At 36.8% G+C, this 22,222-nt stretch overlaps 2 protein-coding genes across 2 annotated transcripts; both read left to right on the top strand.

Moving 5' to 3' along the window:
• Positions 1–4,636: 4,636 nt before the first annotated feature.
• On the top strand, positions 4,637–9,287 carry LOC126674261 (vacuolar protein-sorting protein bro1). Its single transcript, XM_050368683.2, has 3 exons — positions 4,637–5,086; positions 7,200–7,478; positions 7,952–9,287. The coding sequence occupies exons 1-3, from the start codon at positions 4,715–4,717 to the stop codon at positions 9,014–9,016; spliced, it is 1,716 nt and encodes a 571-aa protein (XP_050224640.1). The 5' UTR covers positions 4,637–4,714; the 3' UTR covers positions 9,017–9,287.
• Positions 9,288–13,981: 4,694 nt separating this feature from the next.
• Positions 13,982–14,788, top strand: LOC126672322 (uncharacterized). The gene has a single exon (XM_050366267.1). The coding sequence runs from the start codon at positions 13,982–13,984 to the stop codon at positions 14,786–14,788; it is 807 nt and encodes a 268-aa protein (XP_050222224.1).
• The last annotated feature ends 7,434 nt before the right edge of the window (positions 14,789–22,222 follow it).

The following is a 22,222-nucleotide window of genomic DNA, read 5'->3' as shown; positions in this document are numbered from 1 at the left end:
ATCTTTAAAAACACACCTTGGAAGATTCAATTCCATTATTATGAATTTGGAGAGTCTGGATATTAAATATGATGAAGAAGATTTGTCTCTTATGTTGTTTCGTTCATCACCTTTACATTATAAGCAATTTCATGAAAATTTAATATTTAATTTTGATTTATGTTGAGGGAGTTAAATTTGCTCTTTTTTCAAAGGATTTTATGGATAAGGAGTTTATGGATAAGTACTAGCATGAAGACAGATTATGAAAACAAGTATCTGAAACATAAACATTCTACATTTAACTATTACAAGAAGAAGAGACATCTAAAAATTGATTGTTAGAAAAATCCAAAAAGCAAAAACTACCAAAAAGCCTACCGTTCAACATTATATTGCTGAAGATGAATCAGATGAGGACCATGAAAACGTGCTAGCAATTTGGGGCGGAAATTCAATTCATTTTATCTTCTTGCTACTCAGAACTGTCATCACTATCAATTATGTCTTCACCAGCTGTTGCTCCCTTGTTTAAACCTCCTGACTCCTTAATTTTTAACTATTCTAACCCTACCCTCTTTATACTTTCTGGTAATATTCTTCCTATCATCTTGTAACTCTTTGTCCTCCTCATCATCTGTCATAATATTAACATTCATACATAATCCAATGTTTGGTCACCCCCAACCCCTACCTGCTCACCTCCTACCTACTCACCCCCTACCTCCTCACCCCTTAAATGCTCATTCTTTAAATTGTTCACCCACTACAATCTCAACACCTGCCTATTTAAATTGTTCACCCATTACATTCTCAACACAGTCTAAGCATATCTTCTAAGGTCTTAATAATCCTTTCAGACTGCCCATCAGTTTATGGATGAAAAGTGGTACTAAAATCTAACCACGTTCCCTTCGCCTCCTTCAAACGTCCCCAAAATCTAGAGGTAAACATTGAACCTCTATCTGAAACTATTGACACAGGAACTCCATGTAACTAATTATCCTGTCAATGTACACTTGTGGCAACTTTGTCGTAGTATATGATATCTTAATAGGTATAAAGTGTGCTGACTTTGTTAGACGATCCACTATCACCCATATAGCATCAAAACCTTTCAGCGTTCTACGTAGTCCGAGCACAAAACCATTGTAATCCTTTCCCACTTCCACTCTGCTATATTCTTCTTCATTCTGTTACACCAATACATCTTCTTGATATCTTGATAGATCTTTGTGGAACCTGGATGAATACTGTATGTTGAACCATGAGTTTCTTCCATGATGCTTTATCTCAGATTCTCCACATCTGATACACACAATCTGGTACCATACTTTAGTGCTCCGTTGATAACACTGAAGTCCTGACATTTTCCTTTCTATACCTCATCCATCACATATTTCAATTGGAGATCTTCACCTTGTAACTCTTTAATTCTGTCAATCAGTGTTGGTCTCACACTTAATTGAGCTATCAAACTTCCAAGGTGTGAAACTTCAAATCTGATGTCTTGGCTGAACATCGTATAGATCTCTCTGATCAATGGCTTTCGTCACTCTGTGGTAATATGTGTTAAGCTTCCTGCATATTTCCTACTTTGCACATCAGCTACCACATTGGCCTTACCCGGATGATGTTGTATAATGCAATCATAATTTTTTTTATCAATTTTAGCCATCTCCTCTGTCTGAGATTCAATTCACGTTGATCAAAGATATACTTCAGACTCTTATGATCAGTGAATATCTCGCACGTTGCACCGTACAAGTAATGTCTCCAGATTTTCAGTGCAAATATCACTACTGCTAACTCTAAGTCATGAGTAGGATAGTTCACTTCATGATTTTTCAACTGACGAGAAGCATAAACTATCAAAACACATCCTAGACCAATTCTTGAAGCATCCCAGTAAACAGTAAATCCTTCGGTACCTTCTGGTAACGCTAGCACTGGAGTTGTCGTTAGACACTTTTTCAGTTTTTGAAAACTGTCATCACGTTTATCTGTCCACTCATACTTTACATTATTTTAAGAGTAAACATTAAATTTATTTTTGACAATTAGACCATTTGACTAAGTCAAATAACAAAGTTAATAACGGAAAAGGTAATAGTTAATTTAATCAAACGTCAGGAGGTAAGAAATTGAGTTTTTAAAAGTCACGGGGGAAGTAGTATTTATGACATAAAGTCAGGGGGAATTAGTAATTATCCCAAATAATAATTATATGAACATGAGAGCAATTATATAGACAAGATAACAATATATCACAATAATCTGTGTACAAAAAATTTAAAAGGCGGAAGAAAGACGACGACGATGAATCCACCAGAAGGAAGGCGACAACGATGACCACCGAAAGAAAGATGATGATGATGAAACCATCGAAAGAAAGACGACGACGATTAAACCACCAGAAGAACGCTGGTTTCTTGTACTTGTAGATTTGAGAGGCGGTGGCTTCTTAGAGAGAGATTTGAGAAGAGATGAAAAGAGGAAGAGAAATTTGAGAGGATTGGGAGAGGCGGATATGCTTGAGAGAATGAGAGAAATTGAAAGAAAGTGAGAAGGAAGCCCTGATTAAACAAAAGGTCTGACACCGATCTAGAAATGTTTGAACCCCAAGCTTCGCCTCTTTATTTGGATTGCCACTTTAATTAGACTCATGATCGCCTTAGCTATCAGGTTCTCCCCAGCTTATCTAGAGGCTTCACCCTTATATGACTTAACTTCGCCTAGAGAATGAAGTGGAGGGGCGAACTAGCCTCTCTCGCCCACTACTCGGATTTATCGAAATACGTGGTTCTGTATCAACAGAAGATCGTAGGCACAAACCATGATCTTGGATGAAGTAACCGACCATCCGAGGCCCTATAAATATGATTCCACCAGTGCTTGGAAATGTATTCATTTTTTATTTTAAAATACTTATTTTCTTTATTATCTACCAAAAAACCCTTACCGACTTAAGTATCGAGTGACTTTCAGGAAACTCCTACCTGAGGTCCTTTAAATTTATTTTGTTTTTTGTGTAGGAAATCACAAGAGGTTCTCAAATTTTTCTACCTGTATTAAGGTTATTTTATAAAGGCAAAAATACTGAAAATCCCTCCACCTTTAAACTTTTTTTCAATTCCACCACCACCTAGGAGAATTTTCAATTACACCCTATTAAGGGTTTTCAGTTTTCGTTTGTACCCTAATTCATTAAAATTGACCTCTTTTCCTTTAACAAAGAGTTTAAAATGATCCCTCATTTTTAACCTATATATCAATTAAACGTTAATATTATTAATAATAAAAAAAGGCCATCTTCTTTATAAAATTAAGGGTAATTCATTTTATTTTAAAACAAATAAATCAAAAACCGTCATTTTATTTAAAACAAAATAAATAAAAACCAAAAATAACCGAAAAACACCTACCCGGAGGATAACCGCTGCTGGAAAAAGATTTCGGCAACAACCGTCATGGAAACAGATCCCAAGGATCTGTTCCTCTTCCTGTCGAAGGAAGAAGCACAGATTCCAGGGTCTGTTCTTCTTCCTCTCGAAAGAAAAAGAACAGATCCCAGGGATCTGTTCATCTTCCTCGACGAAGAGGAATAGATCCGTAGGGATATGTTCCTCTTCCTCGCGAAGGAAGAAGAACAGATCCCAGGGATCTGTTCTTTGCCGGAACATATCCACAGGGATCTGTTCCAAAAATGGCGGTGGCTGTCGAAATTTTTTTCCGGCAATTGTAGTCCACGAGTTTTTTAAAATTTAATTATTATTTTTTAAAAAATATAATAAATTAATTAGTTATTAGGATTTATTTGGACAGTTTAAAAGATAAAGAATTTGTTTGTATGTTTTCAAATAAAAATGTAATAGTATAACCCTTTTATTTAGTAGTTTTTTATATTTTCATCCTTTAATTTATTAAAATATCAATTTTTTTATTTTGGGGTACAGACGAAAACCGAAAATTTTAAATAGGGTGTAATTGAAAATTCTCTTAGATGGTGGTGGAATTGAAAAAATGTTCAAAGGTGGAAGGGTTTTCAGTATTTTTTCCTTTTATTGTTTTATAAATATGGGTACGAGGAAAATTAATTAAATATGGAAAAATTATGACTTAAGTGGCAATCTGCCCTATCAACTTATAAGCAAGAGACAATTAACACATAAATTAATTTTATGGACAAATTAGTCATGAACTTGTTAATTATGGGTAATTAACTCCTTGTGAGCAAATTAGTTTACAAGTTGAAGGGGCAAATTATTAATTTAGAGAATAATTAGCTTACAAGTTGATGGGCAAATTGCCAAAATGAGGTTAATTGTCCATAATCGACAAGTTTATGACTAATTTGCCCATAAAATTAATTTATATGTTAATTGCTCATTGCTTATAAATTGAAGGGATAAGTCCAAAAATATTCTGATTATTTTTTAAAAATGAGTAATGGTATATAACCCTTCTTTCTAATTCATCTTCTTTGACCCACCTGACGTGGTAATAAATTAATAAATGAATTGGACGAATTAAATGCTGCCACGTAAGGAGGGATAATGAAGGAGGTATAAAATGGTGGGTTAAATAGCATTTTCCTTTAAAAATAGTCTCACGATAATACTGTAATAATTAGCAAATAAATAAATAAAAAAGAAATGAATTATAAGACTGATCCTCGTTTTCGTCAAGGAGAAGTAAACTACAGAGAGAAGTGCAATTACCCTTCCCTAAAAAAATGAACGCATCACAGTTCATGGACAAGCAGATTATGGATTTAACTTCCTCCTCCTCAAAACAAAACTCCGGCGACCAAGACGACACCGCCGCCGCCAACATTGATCTCAACATTGATCCAATTCATCACGATCAACGGGAAAACGACCAACAACAACAGCAGCAGAACAGCAGTAATAGTAATTTATATGACATAAATAGCATAATTGGCGACGAAAATAATGGAATTCAGAGAGAAGAGATCCTCGCTAGCTATGATTTCCAGCCAATTAGACCTATTACTACATCAAACAGTGTAGATTCTTCTACTGTTGGTTCTAGGGTTTTGAATTCCCCTGATTCTAACTCCAATTTCACCGCCTTTCCGCTCAGAGTATGTTTTCTTAGTCTCTTTATAATCTTTATAATTAGGTTTTTAAACTATTCTAGTTGTTTTTATATTAAATTAAAATTGCAATGGTTAAGAGTTTCTTTTTATTATTTGAAATGTGATTGCCTTAAAATATAATATGCAATTAGGTTATTAATCCCAAATATGCTTGAAACTCTACTTTTGCTACTGACCTGTGCAATGAGATTCATGATATTTAAATACCTGTATATAGATGATTAGTATAATTAATATACGTAGTCATTGATATACCTGATCAGCGGATCGGTTCTAACAGTTTTTCGAGTACCTATAGAAGAGAAAGTGGGAGCATCGGATTAGATGATGATATTGAAAAGATTAAGAGAGCTAATGTATTAGAAAATGTTTGATAAAGTAATGACCTTCAAAACCTTTATCCTAAGTTTTTGAAGTTCTTATGCTGAGATGGGGCACGAATACTTATAAAGTTCATAGTTGTGGAGAAAATTAACTGACAGCAGCACAATGGTAGATATTGATCTGTTTACTTGAGCAAATAGATGTTAGGTCCTGGTAGGGATGTATGAAATCGAGCCAAAATTAATTAACTGAACTGAATCGGTAATTTAATTTGATTTTGATGATAAAAAAAAATTCAATACAGTTTTAGTTTAAACTGAATTAAGATCAACCAAAATTGATTAACTCGGTTTAATTTAAAATATTCTAACTTTGTTAACAAATGGTTCTATTCGGTTAAATTTGAACTGGATATACACCTTTAAAGTACTGATCTTGCTGAGAGATATTTATGATTGTGATTTGTCAATCCTGCTTTCTTGTGGAGTTACTCTTAAGAATGTAAACTGTTAAAACATGAAAGTGAGAAAGTTGTAAATGATTTTATTCAACTGAGGATACTGTAGCTAGTGCAGTTCTGAATCTAGAATATGGATCCGTTGTGTTTTACATGAAACATGGAAATATTTTAGATCTTTTCTTGTTTAAACTATCAACTCCTTTTGGTGGGTGAACCTATCATTGTAAGCCGCTATGTATTCAGAAGTAAAACTCCTTTTCACTAAGGTTTGAATTGTGGATTTATATCGCGGTAACGGCTGCAATTGCTGCCGCGGCTGTATATAATGGAAACGTATTAGTTACGGCTGTAACATCACGTAACGGTCAGCCGAGACACAATTGTTCTTATGAATATTGTAAAATATGTAGAACTAATAAAGTTCTAAGGAATTAAATAAAATTGAACTATATAATTATGAAGTCAAAAATAAAATACATACATATGCTTAATAAATAATTATATATAATAATATCATAGTGTTCATAATAGAAATATAAACTAAAAAATATAAATAAAATATTACATATTTATAATACAAAATTGAAAAAAAAAATCAAATACCAATAATAGATTTTAGCACCCTTATCTTAAGGTAATGGCTTCAATAACGGTCATTACCTTTAGATAATAGTGCTAAAATCTATTATTGATATTTTATTTTTTTTATATTTGTATTATATATATATATATATATATATATATATATATATATATATATATATATATATATATATATATATATATATATATATATATATATATATATATACATTTTGCTTGTTTTATAATTCTATTAGCGGCCATTACCTATGCAAAATATAATAACAGTTACATAACAGTAAAAACAGGGACGGCAAGTTAAAAATCCTCTAAATAATGGCATTTACGTTACATGACGGCCTCTATTTAAAACTATAATTTGAATTACCATTTCAAGCAAATTATTGCAATCTAATTACTGCAATTTTTGCATCATTCTTTTCATCTCATCTAGGTCTTGATTGGAGTGATGTTTTTAAGCCACTGGCCTTATTTTGGCCGTTTGAGGTTATGCTTTGCTTGGCCACTTTATTTTCAAATGAAATCATTTACAATTTGCATTTTAAGGCTTTTTAAACCTTAGTGCTATTTTTTGGATAGATTTAAATTTTATGTGTTTATTAAATGATGTTTGTGTGACTAGTACTGTGTTTTTGTTATTTTAGTTATTTATATCATTGTTATTTAATACTTATGCATATAATTCTCATAGTGTTATAATTGTTTATACAGAATTATGGTTCTTTGGACTCCATTGCACCTGCAAAAGTCATCATTGAGAATGATCAGAATGCTTGTAATGCAGCAATGATGTCTGAGATCGATAAAACAATGAAGAAATATACTAACAATTTGTTGCATATTTTGGAAGGTGTTAGTGCACGACTAACCCAACTGGAGAGTAGAAGTCGTCACCTTGAGAATACTGTGGATGAGTTGAAAGTGTCTATTGGTAACAATCATGGAAACACAGATGGGAAAATTGAACAGGTGGAGAAAGTTTTGATTAAGGTACCCGCTTAATTGATCCCTGGCTATTTTGCTTTCGTAAAATTCTGTTTGGCTTCTATATTGACCATTGGTTGAAATAGATGTATGCACTGTATCTATGAATTATTATCATACTCATGGATATAAGGTCGCTCATTTGACGAACATGATAAAATGATGAATGACAAACATGATCAAATGTTGAATGATGAATTTGATCTACTCTTTACTCCTTTTGAGATTTTAGAGTAGTTTTGGTATATTCTTAACCATGTCTCTATCTTTTGCATAGATAATCCAGGCACATAAAACTAAATTCCCATTTGTGTTTCTTATTTTCTTGTGATGAGTAAATGAATAAAGACCTTCAGTAACTAAGTTGCATGACTTTTGTATATTCTAGATGTTTATATCAGTAGATAGTAGATTGTGTTCTACCACTTCTTACTGCTCACTATATGTTATCTGACGTGTTTGTCATCAATTACATGCAGCTACAAGCAGGAATAGAGGTTCTAAAGGATAATCACGAAATGTTTGATGCCCGGCTAAGACTATCAGGGCTGCATGTGTCCAAGGCTGATCAGCGACAATCAGATATCCAGAACCCTGTGATCATGGACACTATGCAGCAAAGGGCATCCGCTCCTCCCCAGTCTCATCAACAGCTTTCTCTGCCCAGTTTTCCACAATCCATTCCCCATACTCCTGTTCTCCCTCCTGCTGTTCCTCCACAAATTGCCCAACAAAGTTTCCCCCTTCCAAACCAATTTTCCCAAAGTCAAATCCCTTCAGTCCCACAAAAAGAGCCTTACTATGCATCGCATGGTCAAATTCAAGAAAGACCAAATCCTCAATATCAGACAACTCCATCGCAGCAGCCACAGCCCTCCACTGTAGCACCACCACATCAGCCATATGAATCTGCCCCTCAATCACAGTATTCCCAGCCACCCCAGTTATCGCAGCCTCAAACTTTGGTAGGTCACCATCAGGTAGATGCACCTTACATTTCTTCTCAAAGTTACCCGCCAAGCTTACGCCAGCCGCCCACTGGGGCTCCTCCTTCCCAGCAGTTCTATAGTGCTGCTCCACACCTGTCTGATCAACCATCCAGCCGACCAAGTTCAGAGTTTCCTGCTGGATATGGCCCCCATTCTGGGGCTCCTGAGCCCTTTCCTTCTGGTGGATTACCTTCTCAGTATGGGAACAACCCTGCAATGAAACCGCCCCAACTCTTCTCTCCTGCTCTGTCTCATAGTGGTGGAAATGGGTATCCTCAGCTTCCCACTGCTCGAATTTTGCCGCATGCATTACCTACCGCTTCCGGGAGCAGCGGTGGAGGTGGCGGCGGCTCTGGTTCTCCTGGAGCTGGAAACAGGGTACCTATAGATGATGTGGTTGACAAAGTGAGTAACATGGGATTTCCAAGAGAACATGTTCGAGCAACTGTGCGAAAGCTGACAGACAATGGGCAGGCAGTTGACTTGAACACTGTGTTGGATAAGCTGATGAATGATGGAGAAGTCCAGCCCCAAAGAGGCTGGTTTGGTCGGTAACATATGCTTTTATTATGTATAGAATAATCACTTGATTCCGGACGGATTTTGGTAACAGGAATTATTTGCTTGGAAGATTTTTTTTCTTTTCTATTTTATTATATTTTTTGCAGCGGTGGTGGTGGTGGTGGTTAAGTTGCTCGCACTCTTCTTCTTTTACTCAGCTGTTATAAAATGTGGATTATGATCGTCTTGTTTAACACTGTTTTATGACTTGGTATCTTGGTTGGTATTGTGTGTATATAATAATCTGAAGAGAGGCTTATTATCATCTCTTATATTTCTGTTTAATTATGAGTTTTAATTCGGCTAAATGTACATATTGGATCCTCATGTTTGGTTTGGTTTTGAATTTGGACCCTTATGAACTTTTTTTTAATGGAGGTACTTAACGTCGTAAAAAAATCTCAAATTGGACCTTCCGAACCTAAAATGCCACATGTCCGTTAATGATTGGCAGATGTGAACCATCGAACCTAATATGTCAGTTTATGTCAGGCCATAACGGACACGTGACATTTTAGGTTCGGAGGGTCCAATTTGAAATTTTGTTATAACGTTAAGTACCTCCATCGAAAAAAAAGTTCATTAGGGTCCAAATTTAAAACCAAACCAAACGTGAGGGTCCAATCTGTACATTTGGCCTTTTAATTCAGCATTGAGGCTGTTGAGTTTTAGTAAGAGTATTTTTCCGTTTTTGAAACTATTAGTGGAAAATATTCGGAGTTTGAAAATTAATTTTTTTACTCTTTTTAAAAAAATATATATGTTTTTTTACTATTAAAATTTATAAAAATATTCTATTTTTTTAGAAACTGTTCTAAAAACAGTTTTCAAAATATGCGTTTAGAAACTGTTTGAAACCATCTGAAACTGTTCAAGACAACGTTTTTAAAAATGGTTGTAAAATAGATTCAAATTGTGTTTTTTAGAAACCATTCGAAATTGTTTGAAATTGTGGAGTAAAAAGGTAAAATTTTAGAATTTTTGAGGTACGACTAGAAAATTTTAATTGGAGATTAAATTTTACAAATATTATTATGTAGGTATTTTTCGAGGGAGGTGAATTTGGGAATTATAGAATTTAGATGATTGGACAAATCTTATAGAATTCATTGTTTCTATCTAAGTTCTGCTAATGAATGGTGGAGTCACTCTGCTGGAAATTAATTTATAACATTCAGTTTCTTTGTCTTTGATGTTAGATTATTTAAGTATTGCTAAAATTTGATCAGTTCTGTTACATGGATATGCATATTATAATGAGTTATTGGTTATTGTCATAAAAAAAACTCAACTTTTACATTTTTTTTTTATTTGAGCAAATATGGCACTCTATATTCCAGCTTTTTCAAATTTTTTAGGGTTAATTGCTCCAAAAATCACCAACTTTCTGGTGTTTTTGGTATTTGACACGAATTTTTAATTTTGGCAGATAAATACACGAACTATCAATTTTTTGCATATATAACACGGACACCGTTTTTGACATAAAACGGCACCGTTTTTTACCTAAAACGGCAACGTTTTATATCTAAAACAGCACCGTTTTTCACCTAAAACGGAAACTTGGTCATATATGCAAAAAATTAATAGTTCGTGTATTTATATGCCAAAATAAAAAGTTCGTGTCAAATATCAAAAACACGCGAAAGTTGGTGATTTTTTGTGAATTTAAGCCAATTTTTTATTTTATAGCCCAATACCATTTTAGGTGTATGTTTTATGCGAAAAATATTGTTGTTTTGGCCATTTGCATGATAAAAACAACATCATAAGATAAGACATTTGAGCTGTAAATTATATGGATTTAAATCGCGGTAATGGCCGCAGTCGCGGTCGCGGCTTTTCATAACGATAACAGATTGGTAACTGTAACGTTGCGTAACGGTCTACCGGAGCGCAATTTTTTAAAATAAATTGTAAAGTATGTAGAACTAATAGATTTTGAAAGAATTAAAATGACATTTAATTATACAAGCATTTGATAAAAAGAACTGTAAAAAAAACACTTTATTCATTATTGGGTTAATGTCAAAAAAATTCACGATCTTTACATGTTTTTTCATTTTAATTACACAGTTTAAATTTTATCATTTTCATACACGAACTACCACTTTTTCCCAAATTCATACACTGAGGTGGCACTCATTTATTGGTGTAAAATGACATTCACCTCAGCAAATTACACCAATGAAATCGTGACAGGTCAGCACCATGTATGAATTTGGGAAAAAGTGTTAGTTCACGTATGAAAATGACAAAATTTAAATTACGTGATTAAAATGAAAAAACATTTAAAATTTGTGATTTTTTTTGACATTATCCCTTTATTATTTAATATGATTTGTTTTTCTAAAACCTCAAAACTTATATAAATAGGAGTACACAAATATATAGCTCATTAGCATATTCATTATTTTGTAGTATCTAAATTTTCAGCCATTTAAAATAACAAAATTGAAAGAATAACCAACTAACCAAAATTATAAACGGATTTTAAAAGAAAAAAATGGATACTGAAAATTCTCTCTGCTCTGATAATGAAACATATGGCCCTAATAATCATGACCGTTCGACGAAAAAGGTGAAGATCAGACGCGACAATGAATTACATCCACCTGATTCAAACAACGATTCAGAAATGGATGTTGAAAACGTCAGTGAAGAGAATCAACCTCTTCCACAACCAGAAGAAAAAATCTCCTTTAGAGATAAACTTCTCAATTCTGCTAAAAATTCGTTAATAGAGGAGTCTCTTGTTTTCAACCTTTATGAAGAAGATACTGAGTTTGGGAATGATGGTGGTAGTCCCACTATTAACTTCTCGGATAGGGTTCATATTATAATCTCCCTGAATATGAAAATATGTGTTATCATACGTTTGTTGGGAAAAACTATTAGCTATAAAACCCTTTTCAACAGGCTCCTTAAGATATGGAAGTGTAAAAGCTATCCAAGCATGGTGGATCTTGATAACAACTTCTTTATGGTAAAGTCTTCTTCTATGGATGACTATGTTCATGTCTTGTCTGATGGTCCCTGGATTCTTTTTGGGTATTATTTGACAGTGCAACCTTGGAGTCCGGCGTTTTCATCAAATAATACCAATGCTACTTCGGTTATAGCATGGGTTTGCTTTCCTGGTTTACCTATTCATTATTATCATACTCATATTTTAAAAGCTACAACTAAAACCATTGGAAGTAGGGATGGCAATGGGGAGGGGATTTCCCGTTCCCCGTGGGGACCCGCCCCTAATGGGGCGGGGAATCTCCACAAATTACCCCCATGGGTACGGGGATGGGGGGAAATCATTCCCCAACCACGGAGATGGGGAGGGGACGAGGAGTATAGTCCCCACCCCATGGGGATCCACATCCCCGTCCCCATGGGGATCCGATTTATATTTATGTATATTTATATTATATTATAAGTTTTAGTATGTTATTTATAATTTTAAATAATTTAACATAATTTTTTTTATTAGTTTCTATTTAGTTTTAAATATATAATATTATAAAAGGTAATAGTATTTTCTATAATGATTTTTTTTTTTCAAATATCTTATGAAAATAATAAAATTATTTATAAATTATATTTAATTATACGGGGAACGGGGATCCCCATGGGAATGGGGACGGGGATGATTTTATCCCCATTAATTAAACGGGGACGGGGATGGGGATTCCCCATAGACGCGGGGATGGGGATGGGGATGGCTTCCCCGTCCCCACCCCGCCCCATTGCCATCCCTAATTGGAAGTGTCATTCAAATTGATTTTAACACTGAAGCGAAGGAGAGGGGGAAATTTGCTAGGCTTGCTATCAGTCTTGATTTAACCAAACCTTTAATCTCAAAAATCATGATTGATGGGCGTCTCTAGAGGATTGAATATGAAGGGTTTCTAGTGATTTGTTTTGAATGTGGTCGCTACGGTCATCGCGAAAACATTTGCAGTTTTAAGAATCATGTTCAGGAGTGGAGGGTTCCTCCGGTCCAACTGTCAACAACGTCGTTCCTTTTTCGGCGAGCACAACTAAAGAATCTAATTTTGGTCCCTGGATGCAAGTTTCTAATTGTAGAAGGAAAGTTGATGCACATGGCAACAAGCAAAATTCTAACGGCAAAAAATATTTGGGGTCCAGATTTGAAACTCTTGCTAATTTAGAAGAGGAAAATCAAGGTCTTTCCTCTTCCCCTGAAAAAGGAAGGAACTCACCTTCACGACATACCTTCTACGTGCATGGATAATCAAAAATAGAATGCGACAGAAAGGCAATTTTACCCTCCGAAAAAAGGTATGTCCTTTAACCAAGCCACCCTTGCTGGACCTAACAACGTTTTCTCTCATGACAAATCACAGGCCCACAAAACTATGTCTACTCAAGTCCATCCCATGCCTCAAAATCCTAAGTTGAAAGATAAGCAACCTACTAATGACAATCATAACTTGCATGGAGAGGATGCCCCGTCAAATATCACTGCCTTGGATCCTAAGAAACATTCTGCAGTCACGATTTTTGACCAATCAGACCCGTCATTGGCCTAAATAAGAAGATCCTCCACCCGAGATAAGCATATTCCTAAAAGTAATGAGAAGCATAAAAACCTTTGGAATGTTAAGGTGAACAAGAATTCCAAGACCGCTGTCAAAGTTCGAAAGAAAAAAGACACCAGCTCAATCCAAAACTCCTCCATCCGTGATTTCATTAAAGAAATGGATATCTCAGATTCCCTTCAAGAAGGGCTTTCCCTGAATCATGGGCACCTTAAGGAAATGCAGGATGTTCGAAGACCTGATAAAGAGGTCCCATCCGCTAATGTCTAATTTCGGTTTGATGTCTCTTTTCCCTCTTACTTTTATATTTAATAAACAATTTATTTGGAACTTCCAAGGGGAAGCTAAATCTACCTTTCTTCGTACCTTATTATCTTTTAGGGATTGTTATAATCCCTCTCTAATGGTTATTGTTGAGCCTAGAGTTGCAGGCTATAAAGCTAATGTGATCATTAAAAGAACGGGATTTGAATTTTCTAACCGAGTAGAGGCCCAAGGTTTTTCTAGTGGCATATGGACGTTATGGAACAATGACATTCGGGTTACTATTTTACATAATCATAAGCAATTTATCCACACTTTTTTGATTTATGGTAACGATACTGAGAATTTTTTCTTTACAACAGTGTATGGCAGCCCTAATATTTCTAAACGTCATGCTCTTTGGAACAATCTATTTTCTCTTAACATTGATTGCTCTGATCCTTGGCTTCTTGCCGAGGATTTGAATGCGATTTTGAGTTCTGTTGACAGGAAAGATGAGGCTCGTCTCAGAAATATTGGGTGCCCGTTTTTCAACAACTTTCTTAACACCGATGCTTTAGGGCAGCTTAGTTTTGTTGGGCCTGCTTATACTTGGACAAGAGGCACTCTCTTTCAACGCTTGGATAGAGGCTTATGCAATAATACTTGGTCGACTAAATTTCCTAATGTGGCCGTCCATCATCTTGCGAGAATCAGCTCTGATCATCGCCCCGTTCTCATTAATCTCTATAATCAGAGGATCAATGTTAGTACTCAAAACAGCTTCCTTTTCTTGGCTGCATGGCTCACCCACAAAGACTTCAATCAAGTTGTCCATAACTGCTGGAAAATAGACCTTTCTTTTAAAGAAAATATGCTTCATTTCACTAACAATATTAAGGATTGGAACGCGAATACCTTTGGCAACATTTTTTTGGCAAAAAAGAAATATTCTTTCAAGACTTAGTGGGATTCAAAAGGCCCTCGAAAATCGCCCTTATATGTCCCTTTCTAGCCTCGAGTTACAGCTTAAGCAGGATCTCGATGAGATTTTGTTGAGAGAAGAATTGTTCTGGCTTCAGAAGTCAAGATGTAACTAGATCATGTTTGGTGACTGCAACACCTCTTATTTTCATGCAAAAACTATAGCAAGAAGAAAGAAGAAGAATATTACTATGTTGAAAAAAGATGATGGGTCTTGGTGTGATAATGTGGATCAGCTTTGCTCTTTGGCGATTTCTTTTTACAAGAATCTATATGCTGAGGACATTGACCTTAGACCGGTTTATATAGTTATAGAGGCCATTTTACGGCTCTTACTAGTAGAATGTGCGATGCCCTTGAGGTGGAGGTTAACAAGACCAAAATTTACCAATATCTGTTTTATATAAAGCCGTGGAAGGCTCCTGTTGTTGACGGAGTTCCTGTGGGCTTCTATCAAAACCAATGGCAGGTGGTTGGCCCTTCGGTTTGTTCCACTGTTATGAAAATTTTCAAGGATAGAGCGATGGATCCTGATTTTAATAGGACCTTAATCTCTCTTGTTCCTAAAGTTTCTAAACCGGAGTCGATCAAGGATTTTAGACCTATTATCCTCTGTACTGTGTTGTATAAGTTAAGTCACCAAAATCATTACCAACAGATACAAGTCTATTATGCCTCACATTGTCAGTCCCACGCAAGTGAGCTTCATTGTCGGTCGTAATATTACGGATAATATCATTATCGCCCAAGAAGTCGTTCATTCTATGAGAGCCAAAAAGGGTAAAAATGGGTGATTTGCTATAAAGGTGGATCTTGAAAAAGCTTATGACCGATTAAGCTGGAATTTCTACCAGGACACTCTCAAAGATGTCAGCATTCCTCCTCAGCTTGTTCATCTTATTATGCGTTGTGTGACTACGTCCAATATGAACTTACTTTGGAACGGGACGCCTTCTATGGATTTTAAGCCTTCGAGAGGCATTCGACAAGGAGACCCACTTTTTCCTTACATTTTTATTCTTTGTATGGAGTGTCTTGCTCATCGTATTGGTTTGGCAAACCAAAGTGGTGAGTGGTCTCCTAATAATTTGAATAAACATGGTCCTAATCTCTCCCATCTTTTTTTTGCAGATGATTTGGTTCTTTTCGGTATTGCTAAGGAGGATCAAGCTTGAACTGTTAAGTCAGTTTTTGATGAATTAACAAAGAGTTTCTTTTCTTCTAATGTGAATAGTCGAGTTGCCCCCTCCATCAGTAGTATTCTTAATTTTCAGCGTTCTCATGATCTAAGGAAGTATCTTGGGGTCCCTATCCTTCATTCTCGAGTGTCTAAGCAAACCTATGCTTACATTTTGGGAAAAAAAATTAAAATGAAGCTTTCAGGTTGGAATTCTAACCTTTTATCTTTGGCAGGTAGGTTAACTCTAGCCAAGTCCGTGCTTATGTCTATTCCTGGGTACTCCATGCAAACTGCTTCTCTTTCCAAAGGGTTGTGTGATAAAATTAATTGTGTTGTCCACAACTTTATTTGGGGAGGCTCGGAGGATACTCATAAAAGTAGTCTCATCAAATGGGCCGACATGTGTACCCCGTGTCGAAATTGTGGAGGCGGTATTCGAGACTTGAAGAAGCAAAATAACGCCTTTCTTATGAAGCTGGCTTTGCTATTCTTATGAAACCTGAGATTTTATGGGTCCAAGTGCTTAGGAACAAATACGGATGGTCTTGCCACGGCAATACCTGCAAGGCTACAGGCACAGTTCTCGGTTTTGGAAGAATATCTCTTATCTTTGGGATGATGTTGTTTTTGGTACTCATTGGTCTCTTGGCAATGGCTCTAATATTTGCTTCTAGAAGGATAATTGGCTTGGTGATCTTGGGCCACTTGAATTGCTTGCGTTCTCTCCCCTTAGCAATGATGATCGTGCTAAAACAGTTAGAGATATTACTGTTAATAATTCGTGGATCTGGAATTACTTGGAGAACTTGCTTCCTTCCTCGAACTTGCTTCAATTGGCAGTAATAAGACCTCCCGCACACATTGCGGATGTTGATGAGCGATAATGGGGTCTAACTAGCTCCGGCAGTTCAGCGTCAGTTCTGCATATGGGCTTCTCTGTAATAACAATTGGGAGGAAAAAGACACTTTCTGGAAATATATCTAGAATTGGCCGGGAGTGCAAAGGGTCCGTACCTTCCTTTTGATCACAATTAAAAACAAGCTCATGACTAATCATGAAAGGTGGAGGATACATATGACTGAAGATACTTCATGCTATATTTGCAGCGATAATCGTGAGGACATAGACCACACTCTAAGGCATTGTGTCATTGCTAGGGAAGTCTGACGTAGTTTAGTCTATCCCATTTCTCTAAATAATTGGATTAATGTTCCGTTTTCTGATTGGTTTTGTGATAATTTGCAGGTCACGCACATTAATGGAAATGAACAGTGGAGCATTATGTTCGAGCTGACCTGCTGGAGTCTTTGGACGAATCGAAACAATGCAGCTTTTAATAACGAGTTCCATAGAGTTGCTGAAATCACCCATTCGTTCAGTCGTTTGACTGAATATACCGTCATTGTTCAGAAATACGCTCACCTGTCCAGCCCAGGGCTTCCTAAGAAGAAAGAGAAACTGATCAACTGGCCTCCTCCTCCTCCAAGTTGTTTGAAGTTCAACACTAATGGAGCAATGCACTCTCCCTCCAGCCGAGCGTCGTCTGGTGGCCTGGCAAGAAACAACAATGGCGGCTGGATTTTTAGGTATAGTAGACGTATCGGGTGTAGCTCGGTTCTTCAAGTTGAACCGGCTATCGACGGTTTAGAAATCGCTTGGAATCGTGGCTATAGGAATATTATTCTAGAAATAGATAGCAAATTGACTGTCGATACTCTTAGCCAAGACGATACAAGGGTGAACGCTTATACCATGCAGCTCAATACTATCCGGAGTTATTTAAACAGAGATTGACAGATTTGCATTCGTCACACTTATCGTGAAGGAAACCGCTGTGCGGATTGGATGGCCAATCGTGGCTTCTCGCAGGAGATTGGCCTTGTCATTTTTTATGATGCTCCGAAAGCGATTATTAGATTCATGTTAGATGATATTATGGGGGTCTCAAACCCCCGTATGTGTAGATCGTCTTAGTTTTTGGGCCTTGGCCAATCTTCTCATTCAAAAAAAAATTCAGCCATTTCATTATAAATTGATAGTTATTATTTAAAATATAAATGTCTAGGTTAATTATTAAAAATAAAAATTTAGATAGAAAAATAAAAAATAAAAACAAGTTCTAAAAAATTAAATAAGAGTATATAATAAATACAACATATAAAAGAATACTCAATTGAACTTTAGGCATAAAACATTTTTAAAAGATATAATTTAATAATACTAAAAAAATATAATTTATGTAATTTATTTATATTTGGTGAAATTTTATAATTTTACTTAAATTAAAAATATAATTCATTAAAATTAGTCATTTGAACTTGTTTAAGAAAATAGATGGGCTAAGTACACAAATTTCTTAAAAGACTAATTGTTTTCATTTATACCTCACATAATAGAAAGGCTAATCACCACAAAATGCCAAATCTATACCTCTTGTGTCAGATTTAGCCAAACCTTTAAAAACCACCAAATTTAACTAAACCTTATATGTTGTGTTTCTTTTTCCGCCATTTTTGAATTAAACTGGATTTATTGCCTATGTGTCATCCATGTCACTTCCAACTCACCAAAATTAGTTGACATGACAATATTCTAAAACACTAACCCAACCAAATCAAACCATACAAATTAAATCAAATAAAATTAATAACTAATTAATTTTTAAGATTAATACTAAATAAATTTATTAAATTTTTTTATTAAAAATACAAAAACCATTTATAACTTTAATTTCAACAAACCCAACCACCGTCATCCGACCAACCTCTGTCCGTAAATATTTCGGCCATCTATCGAAGCAGACCCATGGGTCTGCTCCTTGTCTTCTCCGATGAAGGCGCAGACCCAGATGGGTCTGCTTCTCCGGAGAAGGAGAGCAGACCCAGAACGTGAAGGAAAAGATGGGTCTGCTACTTCAACAGTGAAGGAAACGCAGACCCAGATGGGTATGCTTTTCCTTCTTCGGTGAAGGAGCAGACACAGTGGGTCTGCTCCTTCATCGGAGAAGACAAGGAGCAGACCCATGGGTCTGCTTCGATAGAGGTGGCCGGAATTTTTTCAAGCGGTGGTTAGCCGGGAGGCGGCGATTGAGTTTGTCGGAATTTTAACGGGTTAAAGTTATAAATGGTTTTTTTTTTATTTAAAAGTTAATATGGTTTTAAACTTTTTAAATTATAAAGAAATAATCAAATATTAAAATTAATTAAAATGACTAGTTTTTCTTGAAAAACAGAGTTGAAACGAGTGAGAACGAAGCGAAATAAAACGAGCTCTGAACTTGCCAATGAAGTGGCGACGCCGCCAGAATAAGTTGAGATCGCCACAACTCCAATCTACCAGCACCGCCACCTCCTCTTGGCGCCGTGTTCTTGAGGAATCTTGTTTCCAGATTGACTCCCAGATCTTCGAGGCAACTCCCAGATCTTCAATTTAGGTTTCTGGGCTCGTTTGAGCTCGGAATTAGATTACGCTTAGACCCAGATTTACTGTTTTACCTATACTTTATGTTTCTAGTTTGTAATGGGCTACACCCGATGCTAAACGGACCCAGAATTCCAAATATGTAACATAGCGTATAAACCGAGCCCACGAGCCTAAGGTCCAACAAACCAACAACTTCCAAAGACGATTCCGGGCTAACCCGAACTCGAAATAAACTCCGGATCAAACCAGAAGAACCGTATCGACGAGACGCACAACTCTCGTGATCTAACCAAGAACCAATTCTGACCAGACCGATGGTCAAAACTCGCGCGAGTTCCGGGCACTCAAAGTAAACGAGGTTAAAAAGTATTCCTAAACTTGTATGTATATACAACTGCCATTGAGCATGACAGCAATGTTTATCGCTTTCCTAAACCATTCCAAATCAAATAATAACCGTTTAAAGGAATGATCATCTAAAATTGGCCCATTAATACAATTCTAGCCCATCAATTAGACATTGTAGGACTACCATGAAAACATAGTAACGGTTGTATAAGTTTTTCAATATCACCTAATAAAATCAATCAATCAAACGTTTACATCCGGTTTAGGCTTTATGCATGTAAAATATCCAGACTAGCTAGACTTATGTTATTTACTAGAAACCTCTAAGGTTAGATATATGTTTAGGAGTACTTGCTATTTGCCTCAAATGCCAGTCCAGATTGAGTCATATGCGCGTCAAACGTGTTTACTGCGTTCATACCTGTTTATTTCCAGCTTTCATATCATGTGAACTGCATATACTGTTGAGATGAGATTAATGTGAATATGTCTGGTAACTAAAGACGATAACGGATAAGCCAAGCATAAGAGTCTCGGGGAGGTCCACGAACCCTATTCTTTGGTCTGATGCACGATAATCTTACAGGAGGCGAGTAAGGTTATATAGTCGGTTAAAAGGCATTTTCTAGTTGAACTAGGTGGCAACTCCATTTTTCAAACCATTTCCAGATCGAGAAGTTATCCATAAGCCTTGGGCGAGCGGCCCCCGAACCCCGCTCCGCTCACATTGGCGATTCCACTGGGAATTTCAAACAAATGTCGACTCCACTTGGGCATTGCGACCCTTGTTACAGGTTTCAGGCTTTCTACTCAGCTAAAAGCATTATGCCTCTATCGTCCTACAAAGAACATCTGGATAGCATACCTTAGGAAAGGCGTCAAGCCTCTTACTCTAGGAAAAATCAAGACGTGCTTTTGGCCCCCTTACCCCATAAGCATGCAAAAAAGGAGTTGGGCCTTCCTCCAAAAGACAAGACGTGTCGCCGACCTCTTACCTCCAAAAGTACCCAAGATAGACGTCGAGCTTCTTCCCTATAATCGAGATGGGAGTATCTAAACACAGGCGAGATGCCTCTATAATACTGAGACAGAAATCCGAATAGCAAGGGGCATCAGACTCCTCCCTATAAAAGTCAACAAACCTCTGCTACTATATTGCAGGGGGCATCAGTAATGGGACTAAGGCTTCCTACGACTTAAACATTTATGGGACTACGAGTTAACAATTATGGAAATATCTCGGGATTAGGGCTTCTTACAATTCAATCGTTACTAGACTACGGGTTCCCGATCATGGCAACATCTCGGGACCGAGGCTTCCCGCAGTTTGATCATCACGGGACTACGAGCTCCTAAACACAACAGTAAAGGTCACGTTGATTCTAGTAGAAGACGAAAAATCGGATCACGTTTTGGAAATCAAAAACTTAGCAAGACGTCCAAAACGCGAAGCAACGATGAAGTTCGGCAAGCAAAGTATCCACGCTTAGGAAACAATGTACTAACATACAAGAAGTCACTAAAAAGGACAAAATCCTACTTGTCAGAATCCCAGTCCTACACCAGGGTTTCAGAATCTCCATCATCGCTCTCGGAGAGCTCATCATCAAGGTCGTCGTAGCGCGCAGCCTACACACCGTTAGAAGAAGAAGCATGGTCTCTACGACCACCACGGGATCCGAGTCCGCGACCGCCGACACGGAAGTCACATCAGCTAGTGCCAGGAAATCCAAGGGGATTATCAACTCCACTATTAATAGGAGCCAACTCTGCCCGCTGCAACCTACGGTCCAGATTGTCCATGTAGTACTACAAGAAACGAAAGAGCAGTCAGAGCAGAAAAATTGCATACATGCATACATATAGAATATATCATCTTGCATTCTGGCATTTTTACCCTCATCTGTGCAGATACGGTATATAGCTGATCTCTCCAGGAATAATGGGTCATAGCCTCCATCCAATTCCAGAACCAGTAGTACGCAGCATTCAAGGCAATATGACATCTACAGTACAAGAAGGTGAAATCTACTCGTCGGAATCCCACCCCTGTGACAACGACTCGAGGTCGCCATCCCAGCTCCCAGGGAGCGTATTAGCATCGTTCAGTTGCTGAAGCCCTGGCAGGCCAACCGGAGGGAACTTACATAGAAGACAGGGTAATACCAGATCGTCCAAGTAGCTTCGTCGGGGAGCAGAACAAACTCAGCCACCAGATAACCTTTGTGGTCCTAATAGAGGGAAAACGTCACAACATCCCTACCATGCAGCATCGACGGGGGTGGTTCACTGGGAACCACAAGAACATTGGGTCTAACCCATCAATGGAGCATGCGCTCACCTAAGAACCGAGACCGGTACTTTGGACTATTTGCAACCAGCGAGGCCAAGTCTCTCCCAGAGGGATGTTCCACGACGAAGGGATCCGCAAAATACTCCAAGTAAGTATACAAGTCAAATACTAT

Source organism: Mercurialis annua, linkage group LG3 (assembly GCF_937616625.2).
Source record: "Mercurialis annua linkage group LG3, ddMerAnnu1.2, whole genome shotgun sequence".
Classification (NCBI taxonomy): Eukaryota; Viridiplantae; Streptophyta; class Magnoliopsida; order Malpighiales; family Euphorbiaceae; genus Mercurialis; species Mercurialis annua.
This window is presented reverse-complemented; position numbering and strand designations above follow the sequence as displayed.